The sequence below is a fragment of the Cyprinodon tularosa genome, unplaced genomic scaffold, assembly GCF_016077235.1.
Source record: "Cyprinodon tularosa strain WSP-4 unplaced genomic scaffold, ASM1607723v1 ctg379, whole genome shotgun sequence".
In the NCBI taxonomy this organism is placed as follows: Eukaryota; Metazoa; Chordata; class Actinopteri; order Cyprinodontiformes; family Cyprinodontidae; genus Cyprinodon; species Cyprinodon tularosa.
Window position 1 is genome coordinate 674,496 of NW_024039095.1, and position 26,250 is coordinate 700,745.

Genomic DNA, 26,250 nt, shown 5'->3' on the forward strand with positions numbered 1-26,250 from the left:
ACCTCCCTTTAAATTATCTGCTTTTACAACTCAGTTAATGTCTTTATGCTGGTGCTGTGCAATGCAGTTTGGAAAGAGTTGTTTTTTGTGACATGAGAAGTGAATAAAAAAACAGAAATTTACTCATTTGCTTTTGGCAGATGAGCAGTATTTTCACTCTGGAGGTGATGTAAAACAAGCAAATTGTTTGCATTGCAGGCTATCCGCGTTACACGGTGATTGGTGACCATGGCTCAGGGGAGCATCATTTACGCATCCAGCGTGTCGAGCTGATGGACGACGCTGTGTTTGAGTGCCAGGCCGTCCAGGCTGCCATGAGGTCCCGTCCTGCTCGGCTCACTGTGCTGGGTAAGTCAAATCTAAGCACACTTGGTAGCCATTTAACAATACAGCTGTAGAAGAGCCAAGATGAGCTGGCCAAGCTCATGGATAACTAATGGCCTAAAAGTATCTTCATCATTTTGTAATGATTTTCTAAAATGTATTGGTTCCAGTACTGAATAAACATGTTTGTAATTAGTAAAAAAGGATGGTTAGCCTGAAATAATGCCCAGGCAATATTTGTCTTTTGTTGATGAGAAAAGGATGCAGGCCTAACCATTCTAGGAGCGAAACCCTTTTGAAACCCGTCTGTTCTCTCAGAGCATTTCCCAAGCAAGGATATACAGTATCTAGAACAGGGCACTTCTCCTCATGCACTTAATTACCCTTAACCTTCATGTTTATCTAGGGTGTTTCAGAGTCTATTTTCTCTGTCAGTAGTGAAACTAGAATGGCTGTGTAAATATCCTCCTTGAAATTCTGAATTCCTTTACTTTTGTCGTTCAAGTGTTGTATTTAGTGGTGGTCATGAAATCGTAATACAGCATATTTAATGATGAAAAGATAAATAATGGTTTTATCACAATATTCATACTATTCGATTTATTTGAATTCACCCCAATGGCCATTAAAAGGTTTATTTATAACACATTTCTTTAAGATTTCCCAAGCAAAGATTAAAAAGCAAAAGAAAAACACTAAACAAAGGGCTATTATCAGTTATTAGGCTTTAAAACAAATACCCATGGATTTTTTTCAGAGTGATCAAGTGTAACAAAATTCAAAACACTTTGGGAACATTCAATGTCTATAACAGCCACAAACCTTTTAAATGTTTTAAGCTTGCACAATGTATTTCAAATGAGCATAAAAACCTGAAATGATCTGTTGATAAAACTATACCAAGTAGATCACGATAACACTTTTTCTTTTGTGTTACAAGTTTTAACGTAGGTTATCTGCCTGTATCCTGATAAAAACAGTGCAAACAGACAATTAAGAAAATCTACTCTTGCTCCCTGAAAGGTTACTGTAGTACTTTGATCCTTCTACAGTAGTCAGGTCTAGCGGTATCCCATGGTCTCATCCCAGTGGGATATGCAAGGAAAATCTCCAAAGGGAAGGGGCCAGCAGTGTCTAAACCTGAAATTCATTTAGCAACTCCAACTATAAGCTTTATTAAAAGAAAATAAAATAAAAAAGATGGGGGAAATAGACTATATTGGAGAAAGGTTGTAATTTTTTTCCTAGTTATATGCCTTTTTACATTTTATATGCGCATAAAGGTTTCTCCAACATTCATATTTGCACACTGGGTTGGCTGTAAACTAACTTTCTCTTAGATGTATGTGAACAAGTGTGTGAATCCAAGATTATTGGACCTAATAACATCTCCACAAATACCATGATCACATCCAATGAATGCTGGGTTCCAGTGAAGTCTTGAATAAAACCTTTATTGTTATACAAACGTGGAAAATCGCTCATCTGGTTAAAAATATTTTTTTTTTTTTTTTTCACCATCATCACTGGCATTTTGGAACATATTTGAAGAATTATCACAAAATGAGCTGTCATTAAAACAGTCATAAGAGAAATCTATGAGACACTTGTTAGGACATTTCACCCTATTAAAAATTTGTGTTTTAATTTCTTTGCATTTATGAAGTATCCATTTTTAAAATCCCTTCAAGCTGGAGGGTTCACCAAGTGATAATTTATTTTTAGTGGGGTACCACCGAGGGTTGCCATGTCTGTCTTATTGAGTAATACTCTAAAGCACCTTCAAGCTTCCTGCTGCCTGATACAAATCTCTCTGACTGAATGGTTGCTGGGGAAATAGTTTGGTCCATAACAGAGTAAAGAGAAGAAGAGAAAGAATGAATAAAAAGAGAAGGGGAGACTGAGCAGGGTTGTCTGCCACGCATTCCACACCGTCAGCCACTGATCCACCTTATTGATTCAGCCTAATGAAAAGTGAAACTAACGATTTGTAGGAGAGCAGGAAGCAACGAACAGAGGAAAAGAGAAGACAAAGTGCAGCGTAACTTTCTGCGGTTGGAGAGTGCACCTTACAAATGGATATAAGTGATTGTGCTTTGTTTCTAAAACATAGAAGTGTCTGTTGTGGCTGAACTTTGCACTTGTGACTTCAGTATAGTGTCACTTCCTTATGACATATTTTAGCCTTTAATCTTCCACTTTTTGAACATCAGGGGCAAAAACAAAAATGATTTTTAATTTAGTTTCAATCCTAACTTGATAAAGGGTAATTGCCTAATGATTTGATGAAATTAGGTAAGAGATTATATTTCATGAGGTGGCATTAAAGCTTCGCTCTTTTCTACCAAAGCTTTAAACCCATTAAGATATCTTTTAGAATTTCAGCCAATAATATATATACATATATCATGTGTTTGCAAACATAGTTTTAATATTTATAGAGTTTTGTTTTGCTTTTGTTGTGTTGTTTTCAGTTTATTTGTGTGAATATGTCACTTTTCTGTTTGTTTTTTCTTTTTTTTTCTTATTGTAAAATTCATCTAACTCCTTGTTCTTAGATTGTGTCTGCAAATGCTTTAAATAAGAAAATTTGTCTTATTTTTTGTAATTCATTAAATTAAATCCCTGGAATAGCTATTAGTTATCACATCTATGACACCTTTTATCAGATCATGGATGCAAATTATTGAAAAGCTAGAATTCGGGTAAATTTGTTTTTTCCTTTTTTGTTGGAAAAGTCTTAATAACACTAAGTGTATTCAATAAAACATCTTACTCACAAGACAACATGATATAATAAATATTGTTTACTACATTGAAGAAGATATTTAATGATGTATATATATAAAAAAACAAAAAACAAATAGATAACCGTTACCCATTCATAATAATGTTTCATTAGTGCTTCTGCTGCAGTTTTCTAAGCTTAACTACGAAGGTGGTTCTCATGCCTTAAAAGTGTTGAAAACATTGGGGTTTTCTAACTACAATACTCCAGTGTTCAATATTTCTGCTAATTTTTGACAGAACAGTTTAGATTTTAGATTAGAGATGATTTAAGGCTAACCAGAGAACCTAAGTTTAGGTTCAGGAGGACTTTGCAAAATGAATGCTTTAGCACCATTTTCTGGTTGCCGTATCCTCACAAGTTTCACACCCTCTGTAACCTGTTTTTGATTGGCTTAACATTTCCCAATATGAACATAAAAAAACAAATTACAAAGGCTAACCGACTGTAAGCATTCTTTATTAGACAGTAGTAGTATTGTAGTGGTTTTGTGTCAGTTTGCTTTATTGTGTTCAGGGTATTTTTTTGAATAATAAGGTTTAACTGCAGCAATGTAGGATAACAGAATAATTGTGTTTGGAATCTTTTTTTTATAATAAGAACCATTTATTTGTGTTAAATTAAGTCTTTTCACTGTACCGATGATCTACTTCTTTTAGGGACTTATTCTTTCTCTCCTTTGGGGTTTATTGGTGTTTGGCAAACCAACTTTAATTCACAATATTACAACCATCTGAGTCTGGAACAGGAGATTAAACATAAAAGAACAACAAAAAACACCAACAAAGGATTCTTTTATCAACATTAGTTTCTTTTAAGCAGCATCCCCTGGTGTACCCGTGTACCTGGCTCCACTTCCTTCATTTGCATCAATCCACATTAAATCCCCACCGTAAGCTGTTATTTACCTATTTGCAGAAGAAAAAAACAGTATTTCACAGATCTTTAAATTTCATTATGCCAACTTAGAGAGACAGTTTTCTGTACACATGGTAGCAATGAGAAATTGCATTTTATTTATTTTTTCTGCCTTTCTCTGTTGCTTTACCGAGGTAGTTTATCATCCCCTCCCAAAAGGTAGAATGGAGGGTGTTTGTTTAATCCTCTGCCAAGCTAGATGACTTCTGAAAACACTGCCAAAGAAGGAGAACTCCAGGCTGACGTATACGAAAGGTAATGGAGGAAATGTATGCAAGTACAGTGTCAACACAAACTCCAAGCTGTCAATTACTTGCCAGTGTGTGACAGTGTTTCTACTGACTGGGAAGATGGCTATAGCAACACACACTGTTAACAGGCGACCTCTCGGCTGGATTTCAGTGAGGCAATGAACTTGTCAGGCAGAGTAAAGTTGAGGCATCAACAGGTTTATTAGGCTCCACAGCATTCAGTCTCCATCAAACACACAATCTCTAGCTTAAATAGACACAGCTGATGGACTAAACCATTTACAATAGAAAATTAACTCCTCACTTCCATCAAAAAATACACATTTAAATCAAATATCTACAAACATACACTTAAGGTTATTTTTTTTATAAACATTTTCTGATTTAACTTGCACCCAAACAGTATAGAAATCCCACAAACTATGTGCACAACTCCCCCTGTATTCTCCATGGCCTCTCCCAGAACCTATAAATGGTGTCTGGACCCCCGGGGATGCATTTGTCCAAACACCCTGGAGAGGACACAGAAAAGACAGGTAAGTCACTTTCTCAGCACCACAACACTTATTTTGCACTTCCTTCTAACAGACTTTACACTAGCATTTGCTGAAGTTTCTAAACAGTAACCCTTGCTTGCTCTAAACACCAATCCTCTTTTCCACAGACAACCACCCCAATTGCTAATGGAGAGCAGCTGTGGAGAGCCTTGAACAAAGGGCTACATGCTAATTATTAAAATACCCAATAAATATTCAATAAATATTTTAAAAACCTTGTGTGCAAACTGTTCTTTATGTGCAAATTTATGCTTAAAGTGCAGTGCCCAATAAAGTGTCCTAGTGCTAAGCAAGCTGTTTTTAATAAAGTGCAAAGGGCCCTTAAAAGTGCTACAAGCTATTTACATAAAACTATATACATAAAAATAGTCCCAGTAATGAAGACCTCTTCATTACACACACCTACATAATGGTCACACACTCATAGAAAACCACAGGAAGATATTCACACAGTACACACGGCCTTTAGGTTTACCAGCACTTACTTTCACTCACACACACACACACACACACACACCTACACACACAAAAGACTTAGCTTTTCCTTACCTGACAGCAGAATAAATCTACAGTAAAACTCTCCCCTGCATCTTTCATAACTCAATATCCACCCAAATCCCTCTGTGTGCCATATCAGAGGAAGCTCTCTTCACTGATTTGATAAGATTGGAAATAAAAAAAAAAGAAATATTTGCTCCCACAATTTTCATGTAATAGTTTTCTTATGTGTCTTTTTTTCAGTTTTCTACTCTTCACCTTAACACTAAGCTATTGTGTTTGAAAGACAAGCAATTCAGTGAAGGGAAATGTTCAGGACCCAGTTGACCCATCCAATCCAAGGAAATATGGCATATGGCTTTATTAAACCCTCACCCACTGCACCCAGCTGTCAATGAAGGAAGAGAAAGGGGATAGATAAGACTAACAACATCAACATTTTAAAAAAATTTAGAGGAAGTCTCTTTTGAAAATCTCCTGGAACTAAACTGACAGTAAACTTAAACCCATAAAAGCATTAACACAGCTTGCAGACTATATTCACGGGTGCCAAAGGGAAAATCAAGGTCTTGTGAATTAGTCATGAGGGAGGAGAATGGAGGGTTTCAGGTCCAAAAACAACCCCTGAGGCCAATTATACTATTTCTAGTAAGTTGGCAATGCTTCAGACCTTTGCTCTAATCTTTATACCTTAGTTTTTGAAACACTGGCATGAGGCAGAGAGGCCACTATTGTCTGATTATAGACATAAACAAACAAAAAAAATCCCCTAAGTGTACACATGTAGCAGTCTATTCGACAATTTAAGATGTGACGTATAAAATTATGTGGTTTTTATTATGATATAAATTTTTATTTGACAGTATTTTTTACATCAGAATTTGGTCCTTTTTCAATAGTTGTATTATATTTATACTTGAATGAACTTCATTGAAGCTTTCCCTTAATTAAAAAAATTCTTAACTGTTGTGAACTTAAACACTTCCATTTGATCTCTACTGAACTTTTTTATTCACATTCTTTACAAAAGGATTTTTTTAAACGTAGTTCAAGAATCTGTTTGATTTTATTAACTTTATCCTATGATATTAGCTCAATTCATGTAACATCCAGAAGTTCCAATCAGAAGTTCCTAGCTACTGCCTTTCTATTAATCTTCTCAGCTATTAATGATAGTATGTTGGAGGCATAAGGTTTTTGCTGTTAATGGATAAAATCATCTTTAATTGCAGCAATTTTAAATGCTGTATACCATCCATAGCATAAATTATAAGCTATATATAGCTATTGAATATAGTTATAAAATGTATAAATAACTGCAATCTTACTTACCCATCTTTAAATTTGCGAAGGGCTCTGATGACAGATGCACTCTTCTTATTTAAAGTGCATCCACAGTCCATCAGACATATTGCAAAAAAACCTCTCTGAGCCTTCTGATGTCTCAAAAATAACACATGCTGCCTGTTCTGTGCAAAATCAACTATAAGGTCCAACACCTCTGAGACATCCATGTGTAGAAAATCCCTGGTAGTGGATAAAGTAATGAAATGTTGAGAGTAAAACATGTCCATTTGCAGACACCATCCTTGTTTTCTAGGGTTTGACCAAAGCTCTAGTCACCTAAAATAGTTTATTTTTACCCTTTTAAAAAAATATAAAAATGTTTGCATTCAAAATTTGCCTTAACGTCTTTCTGATATATATGGTCATAGTTTCAACCTGTGTTTCTGCTATGTAGTTCAATGTGTGAGACAAAGCATTGAAGACCAACTACATTATCTCAATCAAATCAAACCATTGCTAAACAGACTGAAATTAATGGGATTGAATATCTTGCCGTTAATAAGAAAAAGAAAATTTCAAAATAGCTTAAGTCCATCACTTGAAACTACAATTTAATTATGTTGTAGTAATTTATTCATTATGAATATGCTACATATAACAGTTTGAGATATAATCATAGGCCTCTGTAGAGATAACTGCTTTAATCCTAATCAAAAGGTTCCTTTGATTTACACCGACTGTAGCTGATAAGCAATTATAAAAAAAAATCTATGGGCATGTTTAAGATACAAAAAGGAAAATGATTATACATATGGTACTATTTTTTTACTTGTATTTTATTTTTGCTGACAATTTTTCAATTTTCTTTTGTTAGATTAACATTGAATTTTATGCTGAAAGAACCATATTTGATGGGGAAGCTTGTTCAATAATTAACAGGAGATTTATGAGAAGTTGTTTCAGGGAAACTCAAATACATTCCCCAACATTTGTCAAAATGAAAAGCATTCATAAAACACAATGTGATGCTGGTTGTATAACAAACATAATTGATAGCATGCCATTTGAACAAACCATTGTGGGCAACATATTTGTTTTCCTTTCCCTTTGCATTGTTAATGTTTTGGACCCACGCTTCGGCAACGATATTCATGTGCACAAAGGCCCAAGGGTATCTTTTGTTATTGTTGCTTCCAACTGCCAACGCTGAATCAGCCATTTTTAGTGAATAAGTCAGAATTCATTATTTCTCAAGGATCATGCTGCCATGTTTTTAGTAATGGAAATGAACTTGAAGGGCATGGCATAAAAGTCAGAAAGACAACAAGGTAGGAGAAAAAAATCACTGTAATTGATTAGTTTAAACTTTGCATGATAAAGTGCACCAACTACTCTGTATACATCCATACATTATATATATATATATATATATATATATATATATATATATATATATATATATATATATATATATATATATATATATATATATATATATATATAAACTGTTTGATAACTCAGAGGGGTTTAACATGCTTTAGAGTAATGTATGGTACAGACAGTTGCTCGTCCTTTGATTTTCTTGACTTAAAGAAATACAGTAATAATAATGACTAATGATTTTTTTTCATGAAAAGAAAAGATGATTTAAGGAGTAATTGAGCTAAAGTAAACAACCAATTAAGAATTTGGACTCACCCCTTATTGCTTAGTGTTTTAGTTAATTCTTACAATGGAGCCATGATTTATTCCTAATCACAATACAACCATTTACAAGCACACTGAGACAAATAGGAATATAGTATACAGAATAGTTTGTAAATTTTTAAAATATATTACTGCTCACAATAACGATCTTTAAATATTTTAACTGCTTCAAAAACTTTGCTCAGTCAGTTTCATGAGATAATCATTTTAATGTCATCTCATATATCTTTCAGCTTCTCATAGAGGTTTCCAGCACTTGTTGATTCCTTGTTCTTTACTTTTTTTTGTGCAGTTCATCCCAGGCCAGCTTGATTGGGTTATGGTTGGACTATGGAATGATTTTGCTCAAATCAACAGTCTTACCTGTAGCAAAACATGCCCAGACCAACGAGTAACTTCCACCATGCCACGCTACGAGCTTATTTTCACCCCAAAATCTCAAACTTTCACTCGTTGTAGACAGAACTGTTTTCAATTCGTCTTTGTTCCAGTTTCTATGTTCTTTTACCCTCTGAAGTATCTCCTTATACTTTGAAAAAACATCTCTCATATTAGCTCTTAATTGGCTTGTTTTGAATTTCAGTTGTGATTTCAAACTTTGGCTGAAAAAATCTGTTTAAAACATCTCTCTTCAGGTTTTGATTTATACACAATGGCATTAATTTTCATAGAGTGGAAAATAACTGTATTTCACCAGTAAAAAAATGGGCCCATAATTTGCTCACTGGCAAATTAAATGTATTTGATATTTTGAGTATTCAAGTTTACACGGTTGCATGTGCCTGCATTGGCGCTCTCCATGGTATCTGGTTTTACTCCACAGTTCAAAAACATTAATTTTAATCGAACTGGTGACTCTGAATTTATCTTTGGGGAGAACGTGTGTGGGTGTGCAATGCTGAAATGTGTGCTGGCCGTGCGATGGGCTGGCAAACTGTTCAGGGTGTACGAGCCTCTTGCCTGTATCTAGCTTGAACTTCCTCCAGAAACCCCCTAATGAACATGAGCTAGATTAACTGCATAGAGTGAAGGATGGACATTGGCTAAAATATACAATGTGTGTGTTGGACACAAGATAAAAAAACAATAAAAACAACATTTAAAAAAACATTTTAGCAACTCTGAATAAAAGTTAATACGATAGAGATTTATTTATACCGGATTCGTGTTGTGGTGCCAATATCTTACAGTAAATAGGGTGTAAAGATTATGAATTACAGTCACCCCCACTTTTTTTGTTACTTTTGTGTTTGTGTTTTTTTTTTATTATTAAATGTAATTTAAATGTCAAAGACTGAAAATAAAATAAAAATGCAGCTGGGTATATCTTGAGACTGTTTTATCTTTATTGATTACATGCTGTGTAAAATTTTCATGGTAAATCTCTTAATTTTTTTAAGTAACTTGTAAAAAAATTGCTTATTCAAAATTAGATTATAATGCAACATTGTATCCAAATAACAAGTATTCATGGTTATTTGTTGGGTTGTTTTCCCCTCAAAATATGGCTTTTGAAAATATTTAAAAGGAGATTCTATCATTTTAAAAGGAAATAATGTTAAAGAATGTTTAATGTCTTAATATTTTTATGTCTTGACATTTTCTTGAATCTAGATTGGCCTACGCTATACAGTAAAGAGGCCAAAGAGGATATATATATATATATATATATATATATATACAATGTCTGAACCTACTGTAAGTGTCTAATTGAATAATTGTGACCACGCAAGTCTATTTTAAAAGCAAAAGAAAATCTCCAATTGAGAAGCAACTCAATTAAGAGGTGGCTTTAGGCTTCTTTTAAAACCGTTTTATGTCTTTTACTGTAAATGGTCCCTATAAAACTGTGTGAGACATTTTTTTTTATAAGTTTTATTAAGTTTGGCAGCCTTCTGCTTAAGTAACCAAATCCTCTTTGACTGAAGCTGGGTTAAAGCTCACCATCCCAGTATTATAAGTGCATATAAGTGGAGATAAAATGTCCTAAACTGCAGTCGTTCTAGAAGAAAGTCTGACTGTAACATTAATATTTCACTGCCTTTTCAGTAATGTTCCCTGCAACTTGAGATGGCAAGATAACTACTTCTATGATATCTAAGAGGCTGGGAACAGGTGCGTGATTATGGCTGACAGATTGCATGTAGGATTTTTTTTTCCCCCACGTATATCTGCACATTTCTGCCGAAGGAGAAAAGATGACGTGAATACATCTGTGCTCTGTAAAACAACAGTTCCGACTGTGTACAGGTGTTGAGCTGATTTTGAATTCGCTCTCTGCACTAAAGGCGATTTCCTCGGCTGAAACTGTAACTCTCTTCTTCCATTTAGAGGATGGTGTAAAAGTAGTTGGGCAAATAATTGGCACAATCTAAAAATAAGAAGCTACTATTTTTATAATGTAAATTGGAATCTGAAACGCTGAGCAAAGGCCTCCTCACTTTTAAACACAAAGTAAAAAAAAAGACGCACAAATATAGTTGGAACATGATGAGGAACAATGTCAGCACCCTCGCAATCTGTGCTCTGTCATTTGCAGCAAGTGTTTGACAGCTCTGGCATCTCCTCATTTGGTCTTCATATATACTTTCCTTTCTTTACATCTGGTAATAATATTCATAGATATTGTAGACTATTAATGCAAAATCCCTCTAAATTATGTTAAATGCTGTACTGGGTGGTGATTTCTGACCCCTTTAAATGAGAAGGAAATCCAATGTTGGGGAGTAGGGTTCCTGTTACATTTAGGATTTCTATATTATGTATAACATCTTGTAGGAGTAACACAGAGCCATAAAACCTGAACCTGCCATTAAGTTAATTTACTTATGTCAACTAAATCACCTGATCCAAATTACTTAAAAAAAGTAACAATTTTACAGTTGTCTATTCAAAATTCCTTAATTAAATCTGCAAAATCGCCTGAGTTTCTAATCCTTTTTTTACAGGTTAGCTAAATATTACCCTATTAACCTAAATGTACTGCAAAGCAGCAAAGTTGGAGCCACTAGTTCACACTACGTTTGTGCTGCAAAACCTGTTGTTTTTGCGGATTTTATGTAAAACATGTCAATAGCTGTTTCTTAGGCGATTAAAAAGTAGAATTGGCTTAAACTTTTGACACAAATTCTGTATGGTTTGTTTGTGTGTGCAAGAGTGTGTGAGGGGGCGGTTGACCCATTGACCTTTAAAACTACCATTAGCATCCATTAAAAGCAACATAAAAAAAAGTTTTAGCTGTACAGCCAACACACACAGAACAAGTAATTCACACCAAATATTGTATGATTTCATGGATATATCCCTGTTGGCCATATCTGTTAACATAAAGGAAACATCCAACTGGGTAGTTGTTTTAAATCCTTACCAATTACAAATTAAAAGCACAGAATCATCATCCTAATTCTAGGCTACATGTTAACTTTAAAAATGTATTAATACCGTATTTTTCTTATTAGTTTTTCAGAATCTCATATTAAGGAATGTTTTTTTGTTTGTTTGTTTCCTTATATATTGATATTTACAAGATAATACGCCACATTTATTCAAAAGGTGCAAGAAATATGAACTCTGACATAAAAATGGTTTTGGGCCACGTACAACTCTAGCTAACTGATGTTTTCTCTTTGATTGACCAGTCTCTGTATATTTGAGATTGTTCAGTTTAAAACCCCAGTAGTTCTGTTGTTTTAAAGAAACTATGTAATCAGTTCATGTGGCACCAAATTTTATTCTCTCCTTCCAATGTTTAGTCTGAACTTTAGCTAAATGTATTGTTCAATAGCGAATATGTTGATCGACTTATTTGCATTAAAAAGCAGATAAAAAGCTCTACACAATAGTGGTCATTGAGTTTAATTAAGTCACTGCACAAATACATTTCTTTATTGCGGGTGAAAAATAAGAAAACTAAATATTTAAATGTTTCTAGTATTTGATATGTGTTGCCTGGCTACTCATGGGCTTTTGGAGGAATTCACCAAAGCCTTTATGTCTTTTTGGATACTAACAGCTACGTGGAATTGATAAGAATGAATAGGTGTTGAAGCATTTTCTTAAAAACTGAGCTAAATTCCAGTTACCTCACTGTTACTTTACCATCAGGGACAATTTTCCACTCTAATATATTATGATGACAGAAGATCAAATAAACATTTTAAGACACTAAGAGCTTCAAGCTCATACTCTCTCACAACCACCTGGAATATACTCTGATTACTACAGGTGCTGGTCATAAAATTAGAATATCATGAAAAAGTAGATTGATTTCAGTAATTCCATTTAAAAAGTGAAACTTGTATATTATATTCATACATTACATACAAACTCATATATTTCAGATGTTTATTTTGTTTAATTTTGATGATTACAAATGACAACAAATGAAAATCTCAAATTCATCATATCAGAAAATTAGAATATTACTGAAGACCAATAAAAACAAAGGATTTATAGAAATGTTGGCCAACTGAAAAGTATGAACATGAAAAGTATGAGCATGTACAGCTTTCAGTATTTAGTTGGGCCTCCTTTGGCCTGTATTACTGCAGCAATGCGGCGTGGCATGGAGTCGATCAGTCTGTGGCACTGCTCAGGTGTTATGATAGCCCAGGTTGCTCTAATAGTGGCTTTTAGCTCTTCTGAATTGTTGGGTCTGGTGTATTGCATCTTCTTCTTCACAATACCCCATAGATTTTCTATGGGGTTAAGGTCAGGAGAGTTTGCTGGCCAATTAAGAACAGGGATACCATGGTCCTTCAACCAGGTACTGGTAGCTTTGGCACTGTGTGCAGGTGCCAAGTCCTGTTGGAAAATGAAATCTGCATCTCCAAAAAGTTGGTCAGCTGCAGGAAGCATGAAGTGCTCTAAAACTTCCTGGTATGTGGCTGCGTTGACCCTGGACCTCAGAAAACACAATGGACCAACACCAGCAGATGACATGGCACCCCAAACCATCACTGACTGTGGAAACTTTACACTGGACTTCAAGCAACATGGATGAAGTGCCTCTCTTCTTTTCCTCCAGACTCTGGGACCTTGATTTCCAAAGGAAATGCAAAATTTACTTTCATCAGAGAACATGACTTTGGACCACTCACCAGCAGTCCAGTCCTGTTTCTCTTTAGCCCAGGCAAGACGCTTCTGACGCTGTCTGTGGTTCAAGAGTGGCTTGACACAAGGAATGCGACAGCAGAAACCCATGTCTTTCATACGTCTGTGTGTGGTGGTTCTTGAAGCACTCACTCCAGCTGCAGTCCACTCTTTGTGAATCTCCCCCACATTTTTGAATGGGTTTTGTTTCACAATCCTCTCCAGGGTGCGGTTATCTCTCTTGCTTGTACACTTTTTTCGACCACATCTTTTCCTTCCCTTCGCCTCTCTATTAATGTGCTTGGACACTGAGCTCTGTGAACAGCCAGCCTCTTTAGCGATGACCTTTTGTGTCTTGCCCTCCTTGTGCAAGGTGTTGATGGTCGTCTTTTGGACAACTGTCAAGTCAGCAGTCTTCCCCATGATTGTGTAGCCTATAGAACTAGACTGAAAGACCATTTAAAGGCTTTTGCAGGTGGTTTGAGTTAATTAGCTGATTAGAGTGTGGCACCAGGGGCCATCAATTTTGAACCTTTTCACAATATTCTAATTTTCTGATATGATGAATTTGAGATTTTCATTTGTTGTCATTTGTAATCATCAAAATTAAACAAAATAAACATCTGAAATATATGAGTTTGTATGTAATGTATGAATATAATATACAAGTTTCACTTTTTAAATGGAATTACTGAAATCAATCTACTTTTTCATGATATTCTAATTTTATGACCAGCACCTGTATGTATGACTCTAAAATGCTACTATAAATCCTAAATTAGACAGACTTTTTCTGATTTTACCTACTACTCCATCATTTACTAATTCTATTGGTAACTGTGTCCATTAATTTGCACACATGGGGCTTAGGATACAGTGGTTTTCAAACAGATGCAAAATGACAGCTCATGGAGGAGCCTGGTGATCTGGGCCAGTGAGCCGAACATGTCTCACGTCTCCACCTGCGCTGGGCATTCCTTTTCTCATTTACTTTTTTTTTAATCTATCTATCAATAACTGCGCAAGCTGTTGCAACGGGGCGACAGGCAGCCTGTTCAAGCATTCGACAGAAATAAACCGAAAAAAGCTCATTGCTGAAATGCTGCATAACAATGGTCACGCAATGTCTTCATCTTCCAGCCTCCCTATGAGGAGCCCACTCTTGCTAATTTGTGTGAAAAAAAAAATTATTTTTTTTCCTTCTCACGTGCTCACACTCCTGTAAAGCAGGGGATGGTTTGTATATTCCAGCTGTCTGATGAGTTCTTCCAACACCGGTTCAGACCTGTGAATACCAGCAAGTTTCCTATCAGCCAATTCAGTTTAAAGCATATATTTTGCCCACTGTAACGGACATAATCTACTTCCCAACATACATTTTTGGGTCTTTTTGTATGTTTGTTTTCGCTGAGGAATTTTTATTTTTCACAAATCTTTTTACAAAGGCATTTTTAAGTCCGTCAAGGGTCTAACCATGCCCCTCTTTGAGAAGATGGACTACCGTGCTCCTCAGAGTCAATTACACATTAATATGCTATGGTTTCATTTATGGTGATCTTTGATTTTCCACTAAAAGTTAATTACAACAAAGCTCGCTCTGTGTGACATCACTTTCTCTTTTTTTATGTGAGAAGCGAGGTTCGAATTTAATAGCAAGATACATCTTAAATAATAACAGTAAAAGTTCTCAGACAAAGAATGACTAAGACATTTTTGTGCCTTAAAAATAAAAGAGAGGAATGTATCTAACAAAAATACAGGCTGGATCGGCTGATGTAATGGTCTGGTTGTGACAGACTAATTTGGATTTTTCTCTTCAGAGAGAGAGAAAGAACAAAATGACTGCTTGAAGCTTGTAACTCACCATGACATCTGTGATCCCGAGAATCCACCAAATCAAAAGACAAATCAAAATATGTGACCCTATTAAGATCTTTCAAATGATTAAAGTAATGAACTCACTGTGTCTGGGAGCTGTTTTTCTTTAGCTAAGACACAAACCTTACATCTTTGATTATTACCGACAGGCAAATCCTTTGTGGCAGCTCTGCAGTCTGTAATCTTTGATTTGTATAAAACCTGTAATCATTGCAATACTTGCAAAACCTGATTTCTGAAGTTGAATGCCCCCAGGTTTCATGGAGAATGAAAATTGTGTTGAAAGGGATTTCATCATTATTTTTCAGCAAAAAAAAAAGAAAAGTCAGTGAAGCAGGGTTAGCAGTGAGTCAGCCCTGTAATTAAAGAGGAGCGATCAATCTGTACCAGTGACCACACTACTTATGCCAAGTCCATCGAATGGCTGCAGTAAAGAGCTAATTTAGAACCATTAGGGACTGCCAAGTTTGCAAACAGCCCAGTAATGATGATGGCTGATTCAAGTTCAAGGCTTGGCCTCTGTATAACAGTCAGACCTGGCAGTCACAGGAAGGGGGAGACATCTGTGGAAGATCTTACATGAAGAGAAATATCTTTTTTTTTTTCATTTCATTTTCCTGGTAATTTGCATGTTCATTAGATGTAAGGTAATTGATCAAATCTTCCTCATCCCCTTGGCTGACCAGTCCTTTCATCTAGCAAGGAAACTAACCACAAAAGTATTCCAGTGTTGCTGTTTTGTTTTTTTTAGCTGATCACGAGTCTGCTCGGTGTTCCAAATCGTTATACTTTCTCACATTTTGTTAAACTATGTATAATGCTAAATGAAGTTGCTTGCGATTTAATATTGTAACAAAAAGGCATACACCACATGGTTTTAAAACTGATTTATCCACACCACAAAACAAACCTAAAAAAGGTTGACACAGCTTTCAATGGAAATTAAGAGATGGCTTCAATTAGGAAAACGGTTAGGAGTCTCATTGTAACTGGCAGAGATGCAGAGCACAACAAATGAAATACCCTCGTTAGAAAAAAGATAACCTCATTAAGCCATGTAGTCTAATAATTGAAAGGAACTTATCCTTTTCAATAACTTTTTTAGCCTACATGCGATATGCTATGTGGGGCTAATAATAGTACATGTGACAGTAAACACACAATCCTGCATGCAACATAGAGGTGTTAGCTTTATGCTGTGAAGATTATTTTTATTTTCAGGCAGAGACACAAATGCTGGTCAGACTTAAAAGGAAAATTATTGGAATTAAATACAGAGAAAGCTTTAAAACTAAAAATATTGAGGTTCACCTACCAGCAGGACAATGCCCTTGAACATACAGTCAGAAGAGTCCATGTCCAGTTGTAAGTGACTAGTGTTCTGCATGTCTTGGATACATTCTTGCTCCAACACAGCTAATTCTAATACTTTAATAACCTCCTTAATGTCCCACCATTACCACGTGTTTGGAATAGCTCAGTCAAAGTCTAGACCCAAATCCAGATTAAACTCTGAGGAAAAACCTTTAAAATTTCTTGGATGTTTTCCATCTAGTTTCACCTAGATTCAGCATCTTTCTAGGAAAGGTGAGCAAAAAGATCCACTCTCTAGGTGTGCAGACCTTGTTATTTACCTGTGATATATCCCCCAAAAGTTGATATTCTGAAGCAAAGGGTGGTTCTGAATGTAAAAGGGTTCAAGGGTTATAAACACCTTGGCCAGGCACTGTACTTTACATTTAGACAACAGTTTTCTCATTTGACAGCAAGGCTGCTGCTTTCTCCATAGAACTTGAAATGCATTGAAGGACAGAAAGAGATTGAAGCGGCCAAGCCAAATGCCACCCCTCCAAGTGTTTTTCTGGCATGTAGCCCTCCTCTTCCACAGTGACATGACCTAAAGGTGCATCACAGCGCTTTTACTTCTGCCTGACTTTCATGTAACTCCAATACACCTGAAGAGTAGTGGAGCAGACATTTTATGATGTTTTTTGTGCATCTCACATTGCCGCTCCTGAAAGGGAAAAGTAAGGCACATTGTAACTGAGACTAAAGGCTAAAATGAAGCATATAGATTATTCTATTCAATAAAGACATAACCAAGTTCATTAGTGGTGTTGCTTTTGGAAGCTAGCACCTATACACAGACACCGGGATGTGTTAACATGCCGTGAGATTATATTTTTTTCTCCTTGGAGAAAAGGATAAAAAACTTGTGATCCCACCTTTTCAAAGAGCTTTGAGCACTTTGAGCAGTAACAGGAAAATCACCCTGCTTGAATGTGCTCTATTCAGGGCTGAGTCCTATCAGTCACTTACTGTCAGACTCTCCTATCTAATCTTCCCCTCTCCATATGAAAGCCTTTATGGCTGCCTTATATGCCTGACATTTAATTAATGTTTCAGTTATGTGTGCTGGAGATTGCTGACAGCAAGCCGATATCTCTGGATCTTTGCAATCAGCTGTCATGGAATGAGCCTCACTTTTATTTTGTCTGCAGTTCTGGCTTATAGTGCTGTTCTCATCCTCCTTTGCACATTTGCATACCAAGCAGGATTGTTAGCATGAGAATAAACTAATGGGATCCTCCTCATGACCTTCTTTCCAATTGATGATGAAAGAACAGAAGGTGGCCACATTCTCACAGAGATTCTCTCCACCTTGCAAAGATCAGGATGCTCGCTTGTCTGACCTGCTTGTTTTGACCTGGGATTCCTCCGCCTCTCCCACCCCTGCACATATTAATGAAGGGAAGATGAAAGGGAGCCATGCCAGAACCAACACTGCATGGCAAGCTTGAGCACATATAGGGAACAACTGATTCTGAAATGTCTTGGAAATAGCAGATTTGCTGGGCCAGCTGGCCGGAGTCGAAGTAGTCTGGTCTAGTCAGAGTACAGACTTGAGTGTTCCCACGCAGGTCTGAATCAGCTATTACTCATGGTAAGTATTCAGGGCTGATGGGTGTGTTTTCTGATTATTTGAGCAAGAAAACATTTCCCATGATTTTAATCAATAATGTTATGTGAGGCAAACGCATGAGTCATAATGTTCAGAGACTGAAAAAGCACCCCCATCTACTAATCAGCTGAAGCACACACACAAAGATGTCTTTTTTATTTTTACAAAAGACTGATTTAATTGTGCTTCATCCCTATTATAAATACATTTGAAAATATTCACTTAATTTTTAGCAATAAAATAGCTTTGAGTTTTTAAATTAACGGGGGGGGGGTGTATGCTTTTAGGATTATTAACAGGATAGTTGTTTTTTGTTTTTTTTTACAGTACAGATACAGCTTTTTTTACAGATACAACTAACTTGGGCTTTATGTTTAACCTGTATAGCTGGAGCCTATGGAGTTGTTGCATTTTGTTTCAACCTCTTGAATCACTCTTAAAACTGTTTTTACTCTTAAAACTGAGCTATCTAATTAATAAAACAAAGCAAACAGAAAAATCTTCAGGGTTTGCTTCGTGTTTGAGCGACATTGAGAAATCTGTTGCATTATGTTCATCTATTTTGTCAAGTGAAATTGTTATCAGTGCTTGGAATCAATATAATTTGCGACCTAAGAAGAGGAAGAAAAGAAAAAAAACACAGATTAGTAAAACTTGAATCTGGTGATTGTATGGTCAATTGGAAATTGCATGAGTTATTTCTCTTCTGTTGGTCTCTATTACATAGAAATTTATGATTGTAACCTTACTTAGGCGAGGTTTAGCTCTCTTTCTTCTTTAGGCATACTTAAGTAAATACTTAAAGTAAATATATAAGGAGGACAGTAATATCTACCACCTGTGTGCCAATTATATCAGGTGACTTTAAACCTTACTTAGTTTTCTTTTTATTAACTGTCCTTATGGAAGGTAAATCAAGGAAACTGTGAGATTATTGCTTCCTTTTACAAGAAAAACAAATCATATATTGCATATCCCTCCTGATCAGTGAGCTAGTGAATGCAACCTACCTAAAATTAGTTCATCACTAGATGACCTAAAGACAGAAAACACACCCCTGCACAGATTGAAATATGACCCTGCAAAATAATGGTATTTTGTTTGTTTGGGGAAGACAATTCAATTCAATTCAGTTTATTTATATAGCGCCAATTCACAACACAAGTCATCTCAAGGCACTTTACAGTTCAACCAGATCATACATTCAAATTGATTCAAAGACAGAGTTCTTAGAATGGATCCACAATGTTAGGAATTTAATTCAGAACCATCTTACTCCAAGACAAAACTACCAAAAACTGTAGCGCTACAGTTCTTGATTCATATTGCAAAATCTACTCATTGATTTGTGTTTTTCCATTTTTACCAAAATCTTTGATTTGTGGAATGCGGGCTCCTTATTTATTTATTGAAGATTGTTCAACACAATCTTGTCTTTACCTGTTTTGTAATTCAAAGATAGAAAGTCACCCTATGAAAACTTACCCCTCGGTTCCACTATTGAGTGAAAGCTGTGTGGCTCTGTTTGCTCGGTATGTTTCATGGTTGGTTGCCAAACTTGAATCTTCTTCTGACCACATACATCAGAAGGGCTTTTTTTCCCCAAAACAACTGCAGCAAACTGGGTTTTTTCTTTATCTTGAAGTATTCTCTGTGAACCGAAGAGATGGTTATGCGAGAAACTAATAGATTGGCAGATTCTGAGTTGGTCCAATCTCCCCATCTGGCACCAAGAGCCATGCCACATTGAAAGTCATTTAAATCCCCTTTGTTCCCCATCCTGGTGCCCAGTTCCACCCTCGACACCAAGTTACTGTCCTTTGATCGCCTTTGTATTTGTGATTTCTGTTACTGTGATTAAAAATTGGATTTTACATGTCAGGCTTATGCCCATGTGAACTCCAGCTGTAATACTGGCCTTTCCAATTTTACTCATTTTAATTTTGTTACTAGTCCTTGTAAATACAAAGGGCTTTTAATAAGAAGAAGTAGCCAGAAATATCAGTCAGTGGACTGAATTAATTAAGATCTTATAAGTACGGGGCTTTAGAGGAAATCCAGTTATCTGGCTTTGAGATAAAACTTTGGAATTTGTTTGATTATTCACTTCTAACTAAAGTAAAGTTGATGAAAGTTATTTTTTAGCTCATTTTAACAGTACAGTATGGAATGGTGTAGAAGGTATTCTATCTTTATAGGCTAATCTTGATGCACATACCTTGCGACACAAAAGTATGCTTTATTCTCATTTTCATTAAATCTACAAACTTTCTTTTCATCCGTCCCTGATCTGTTTGACAGCAGATATCTCACCCCTAACAACCTCTCCAATCATGACGCTATTGCAGGGGAAATATGGCAGCTGCTTGCAAGCCTTTGATTTCATCTTGCCCCAGATCTGCATTGTAATGAGAACTCAGGTCAATCAATAATTCACAGCAGTTTCACTTATAAGAACGAAAGAGAGAAAGAGAGAGAGGGGGAAGAAAAAAAAAACAGATCGACTCATGGGTAAAACAAGAACAGGACTTTGATGTGTGTCATCGGAGGCTCACATACAGTTGTGATGCTCTCCTTTTCCGTTTGTATTTGTCAACACTTAGAGAGGCAAAGAAGAGAAAAGTACAAGTGCACGTCTGATCAGTGTAATGGATTTGACTGACTTACATCTACTCGAGATGTGTACTGTATGTGTGCGCAAGCTCTGCAGTGATTGTCAAGAAAGCTGATTGTTGTTTGGAGAGCCACGCTGGGACTCTGGCTTCCTACCCTCAAACCGCTGCATATAGTGTTCCTCTTTTAGTAAATACATTTGTCTCACTGCAGTTTTACCCCATCCAAGGACAAACTGGGGAGGAAGGAAACTGTGTGCATTCAACAAACACGTCTAGTGAACATCATTAGAAAGATAAAAATTAAGTCATTAATAATTTGTGTGAATGCAGTGGAGGAAACAAACTAAATGAAGCGTCTTTTATTAACTAAAGCAATACTACATGCTGGTTTGTCTCTGTATAAGGAACCTAATAATTATCGCTTCCAGGGCTTACAACTCTCGTTTCTGTGTTTACATGTCAATAGTTCCACCAGACGACCCAGTCATCAGTGGAGGACCTGTGGTCAGCCTCAGAGCTGGGGATCCTCTTAACCTGACATGCCACGCTGACAATGCCAAACCCGCAGCCTCCATTATCTGGATTCGCAACGGAGAGGTCCTTAACGGGGCCATGTACTCCAAGGTAAGCACTGAGGTGTGTGTCATTACAGGTATGTACACTAGTGGTATGCATGTGTGTATGTGTATACATATAGATTTGGATCAGGATACTGACTGAAATAAGCACCAGTAGTGAGACACAACCCAAGTAACTACTACTCCATCAAATATTAATATCTTGTACAACAGAGAAATAAGATGCTTATGACCCTTTAGATTCCTTTAAAAAATGTAAATGTAGATATATTTATTTATCCTTCCTTTGATTATAGAAAGCCGGTAAATAACTTATGCTAAGAAAACAGTCCAACATCATCATGACTTTACCTTTAAATCTAACTATTGCTATGACAATTTTGGAGGATTTGCACATGGTGCAGAGCTCCATATCCTAAAGTTTGGAGCGCAATGACAACCAACATGCAAGTTGGTCTCCTGTGACCATATTATAGTTTCCTCGACTTTTTCTCCATGCATTTTGCACAGTTGCTGTGGAGTCTTATGGAGTGTGCCTACAGAAGGTTCACCATGGTTAAGCTCATAACCACCGTTTTTTAAGGACTCATAACCTGGTAATTTACATATAAAATCACTCTGAACTATCTTACAAATTCATGCTTAATAATTCTTTAGGAGAAAGAAATTTTAAATCAAGCTTATTATGACTTCTTTACATAGGTTGCTTTAATTCTCTCATGGGTACTCTTCACAATTTGCCCCGTGTGTGTGTGTGAGTTTTTATGTGGATGTAGAGTTAGCAGCATTAGCAGTTTTCCTTGGTGCATTTACCACAGTTTCCGGGTCTTACACGATAGGTTAAAGATTTGCAAGCAGTAACATGGCACACTGCCAGTAGGTTGGAATTGCCCCTATCGGTGGAATAGGGACAGACGTGTGGAAAGCAAGTCAGCCTAATGTTAGCACCCTTCCAGGAGTTACATAAATCAAGGAGAACCAAAATGGCATTTGGCTGAGAGGTTGACCTTGTGGGCATGTCTGGTTTGAACAATGAGACCCCAAGAAAAACAAAACAAATAAAAAAAACAATCGACTTTCACACTTTGGATTGGCCGGTTTTATCTGAGGCTCAATACACATATTTTAACATGAAATAAGTCAGATTTCCGAGTGATGACACCTTTAAGGAAAATTTTAATCTGCTGAGTTTCACTGTTTGCTCTTTTGACTCCTGTGATATAAATCTTTGTAAAAACAGTTTTTCATGGTTAGTATATATTGAAATGGTTTTAGATTGGGGGATATTTTCCATATTAAGGTTAAAGTATTTAGGACTATAAGAATATATAAGCATCCAATGGTATTAGTAGGTTTTTCAACAATATGTTTGAAAAGGTGTTGAAGGAACTTTTAGATTTCACCTATTTTAAGATGGTATTATTTTACACTGATGTGGTCGAGACTGATTTTTTAACAGCATAAAAATCTCACTTAAGTTATTTGCTTTCATTGAAAATGACTTACCTATCCATTGAATTATCCTGTTTAATACATGTTCCTTTCTGTTACTACAGCAGTCTTAATTTTACTTCTCTTTTTTTATAAATGTTTAGTGCAGTGCCTCAGTGATTAGCAGGTGTTTATCACATCAGTTTTCTTTTACGAAGTCAAATTTCTCAAAAACACAAGCTTTTTCTCCCCCATCTGGTTTAGAAATCAACTAAGACAAACAGATGGTGAGCTCTTTTTATTTATTTTTTATATTGGTCTGACAGAAGCTTTCTCCATTCCTACCTGTTTTACAGCGTAAGGTTTTTGGTTGTTTTCATGACACTGATTCTCAACCACAGCCAGTCTTTAGACTTTGAATGTCGCTGTAATCCCAGCCTCTTTCATGCTCTAGTAACATGAACTTAAAAACCTGTCCTTAAGGGTTACTCATCAGTTTAAATCGGCTATAGCCTATTAATGTTTAAACAAAGCACATAAAGAGACGAGGTACTTTAGGTGACTGCCCCTGCCTTCCTCCTCTCCCCATGCTGTCTCATTCCATTATTGGCTTTTTTCAAAGAGCAGATAAATGCCATTGATTGGGCCAGGGTACGGCACCGGGCCTCTTTGAATAAAGTGATTGCCAGAGGTGCTGTTTGCTAATGGTAGGCAGAGGAGCATGATTCCTACCTTTACTTCCTCCCCAGGAGTGAAAGCAGATATGAACTCATCAGCAGCGGTAGGTGACGGATGCTGGCACGCCTGCGTTGAGTCCAAGTATGAGCTTCCCCCCCTCTTATCTCTATTGCCTAACATTAAAAAGCAATGGGTTCAATTAAACCTAGATGACTTTTCTTGGGTCCGGAGAGCAGCACAGGGACATTTTGAAAACATAATCATCTGCTCTGATGGTCTTCTCATATCCAACAGATATGATAGGTCTAATGTGAGCAGATGTGGTGGAGGGTTCACAAAGATGGCTTTACTCATGGTTTCATTTGTAATGACAGTTCTGACCCATCTAAAACCTCATCTTTTTGACCTCATGGAAAACGATTTACTGGACCAGTGGTTAAATGAAAACTCTTGTATGAAAAATAACATTTTGCAACTGCGTGTTACTTTCTAACATAGCAGAGGGTTGCTCTAACGACGCACTGCTCATCATTAGTGAGGGTAGCTTAAGAATTTATAACTGTAATATATAATGAAGAAGCTCACCAATGGAGAGAAAGAAGTGAAAAAATTAACATGTTGAAAATCCCCAATGAAATAAAAGAGAGTTAATTAAATTAAGATAAATAGCTCAGAACTTTGCTTAAGATGTCTTCACATTCACATCTGTTTCAGAATAGTGCGATAAAAATAAATTGATATAACAATTTAAGATGCACAGGTTAGAATCCAGACTTAGCTATGTTAAAGTTTTTTTCCTGCTGATGTTAATGCTTTCCATCATCATCATACCAAAGAGTATTGTTGCCATAGGGATTTTCTGGTCCTCATTTATGGTGTATTTACTGATTCAAAGTGAATCAGAGTAAGAGTCTTTTCTCTCCAAGTAGGGGAATGATTCAAAAATTATTCTAATTAATATATTGAATTGTCTATTTATATAAATCAATATTTTCCCGAAAATCTTCGCAGGAGGATTTTACATTCATCACAGTTTAATCCTGTTAAATAAGAGACTTCAACTGTGATATATATATATATATATATATATATATATATATATATATATATATATATATATATATATATATATATATATATATATATATATATATATATATATATATATATATATATATAGACAGACAGACAGACAGACAGACAGACAGACAGACAGACAGATAGATACTTTGTACATACCACATTAATCTTTTTCCTCATTTTGGCACCTTCTTTTCACTTTTGAGCCGATGTGACAAGGGAATTTCTCCACTGTGAGATCAATAAAGTGTATCGTACCTCATCCTATCTTACAGTTTTCTTAAATTTCTATCATAATGCAAGGGGTATGTGTACTGACAACTAATTAAAACAGCCAAAATATACATAATGGCAATGAAATATATAAATGTATATTTTATGGTGATTCATTTTGGTGATTTGGTATGTATTTGTAAAATGAAATGTTTGTTAGGTTATAACAATCTCAGTATCAATGGCATTCATGGTGAATTTAATAACAAAAAGCTTCTTACCATGTCAGTCCAGTTACTTATGCAACACATATGCATTCAAGCAATTTCCTATTACCAATCCACCTTATTGGTCAAATTTTAAGATTAAAGTATCCAACCTTTAAGATTTGTTTTGGTATATTTTACTTGATACTTTTATCTTTATTGTCTGGACCAGTTGCAAAGAAGAACATAACGGTTGTGCCTCATATTTAGCTATATACTTTTTCAGCCCCAACTTGTAGCCATTACAGTCCCTTAGGTTTTAAAATTTAACATGATACCTGATTGGGTTTCTCAGGTCTTTTACATGATATAACTTTCGTTAATTAAGGATTTTCATTCTTATAGTGAATCGATATACTTCATTCATCCTTTTCCAAGCCAACATTGATGACTATTGTTGTGTATTACACTTTTTAATGTTATGTTTGACCATTTCCAATGTTTCTTTTCTTTTCTTTTATAAAGACAAAGGCAAGGCAAATTTATTTGTATAGCACAATTCAGTACACGGACAATTCAAAGTGCTTTACATGAATCACATAATAAAATAGAAAATAAAGATTTTAAAAAATGTGTAAAAAAAAAATTCATATAAAACAATTAGAATACAAACTTATGCTAATAATACCCCAGCTAGCAGACAAAGGCAGCTCTTAAAGCTACAGTGTGTAATTTTCAGCGACATCTAGCGGTCAGACTGCAGACTGCAGCAACATGAACGTCTCCCCCCCACCGCTTCTCCCCCCCAACAGTACGGCGAGCGTTACGGGACAAAATGTCTTCCACGACGTCGGAATCACCTTCCTTCTCAAGTGATGAGGTTTGTTTACATAGATACTTTTACAGATAGTATTTCATTAGTCTGTGTAGGGTATAGATTTCATGTAGACTTAAGATAATAAATATACCCGTTATTTTTTCTACGTCGTTGTGACGTTTTGGTGAGCTGCTTTGCATGGTGATATAAACAGATGAAGTAATTGTAGTCATTAGTTTAACAGCGAGATTGTGTTCGCTGGAAGAATATATATTCCCCGTTTACAGAGTCCAAGTCATGTTTGTGGCACGGGGGTTACAAGGCGAGGAAGAGGGCGAGGGCAGAGAGGCCGGGGTGGGCGTGCAGCTAGG

General features: G+C 36.0%; 1 protein-coding gene and 1 long non-coding RNA gene across 13 annotated transcripts in view; both read left to right on the forward strand.

Annotated features, from left to right (window-relative positions):
- kirrel3b (kirre like nephrin family adhesion molecule 3b) overlaps positions 1-26,250 on the forward strand; it is a 211,151-nt gene that overhangs the window by 134,271 nt on the left and 50,630 nt on the right. For 7 of the 12 annotated variants that reach the window (XM_038296858.1, XM_038296859.1, XM_038296865.1 and 4 more), the window contains exons 4-5: positions 199-348; positions 21,343-21,512. In XM_038296858.1, coding sequence (XP_038152786.1) covers positions 199-348; positions 21,343-21,512 — 320 coding nt within the window. The remainder of the gene's footprint in view (positions 1-198; positions 349-21,342; positions 21,513-26,250) is intronic. The other 5 variants (XM_038296860.1, XM_038296870.1, XM_038296863.1 and 2 more) reach the window with 1 other exon arrangement.
- On the forward strand, positions 4,665-5,055 carry LOC119791035. The gene is made up of 2 exons (XR_005281796.1): positions 4,665-4,817; positions 4,946-5,055. It is a non-coding gene; the product is annotated as an uncharacterized LOC119791035 (long non-coding RNA).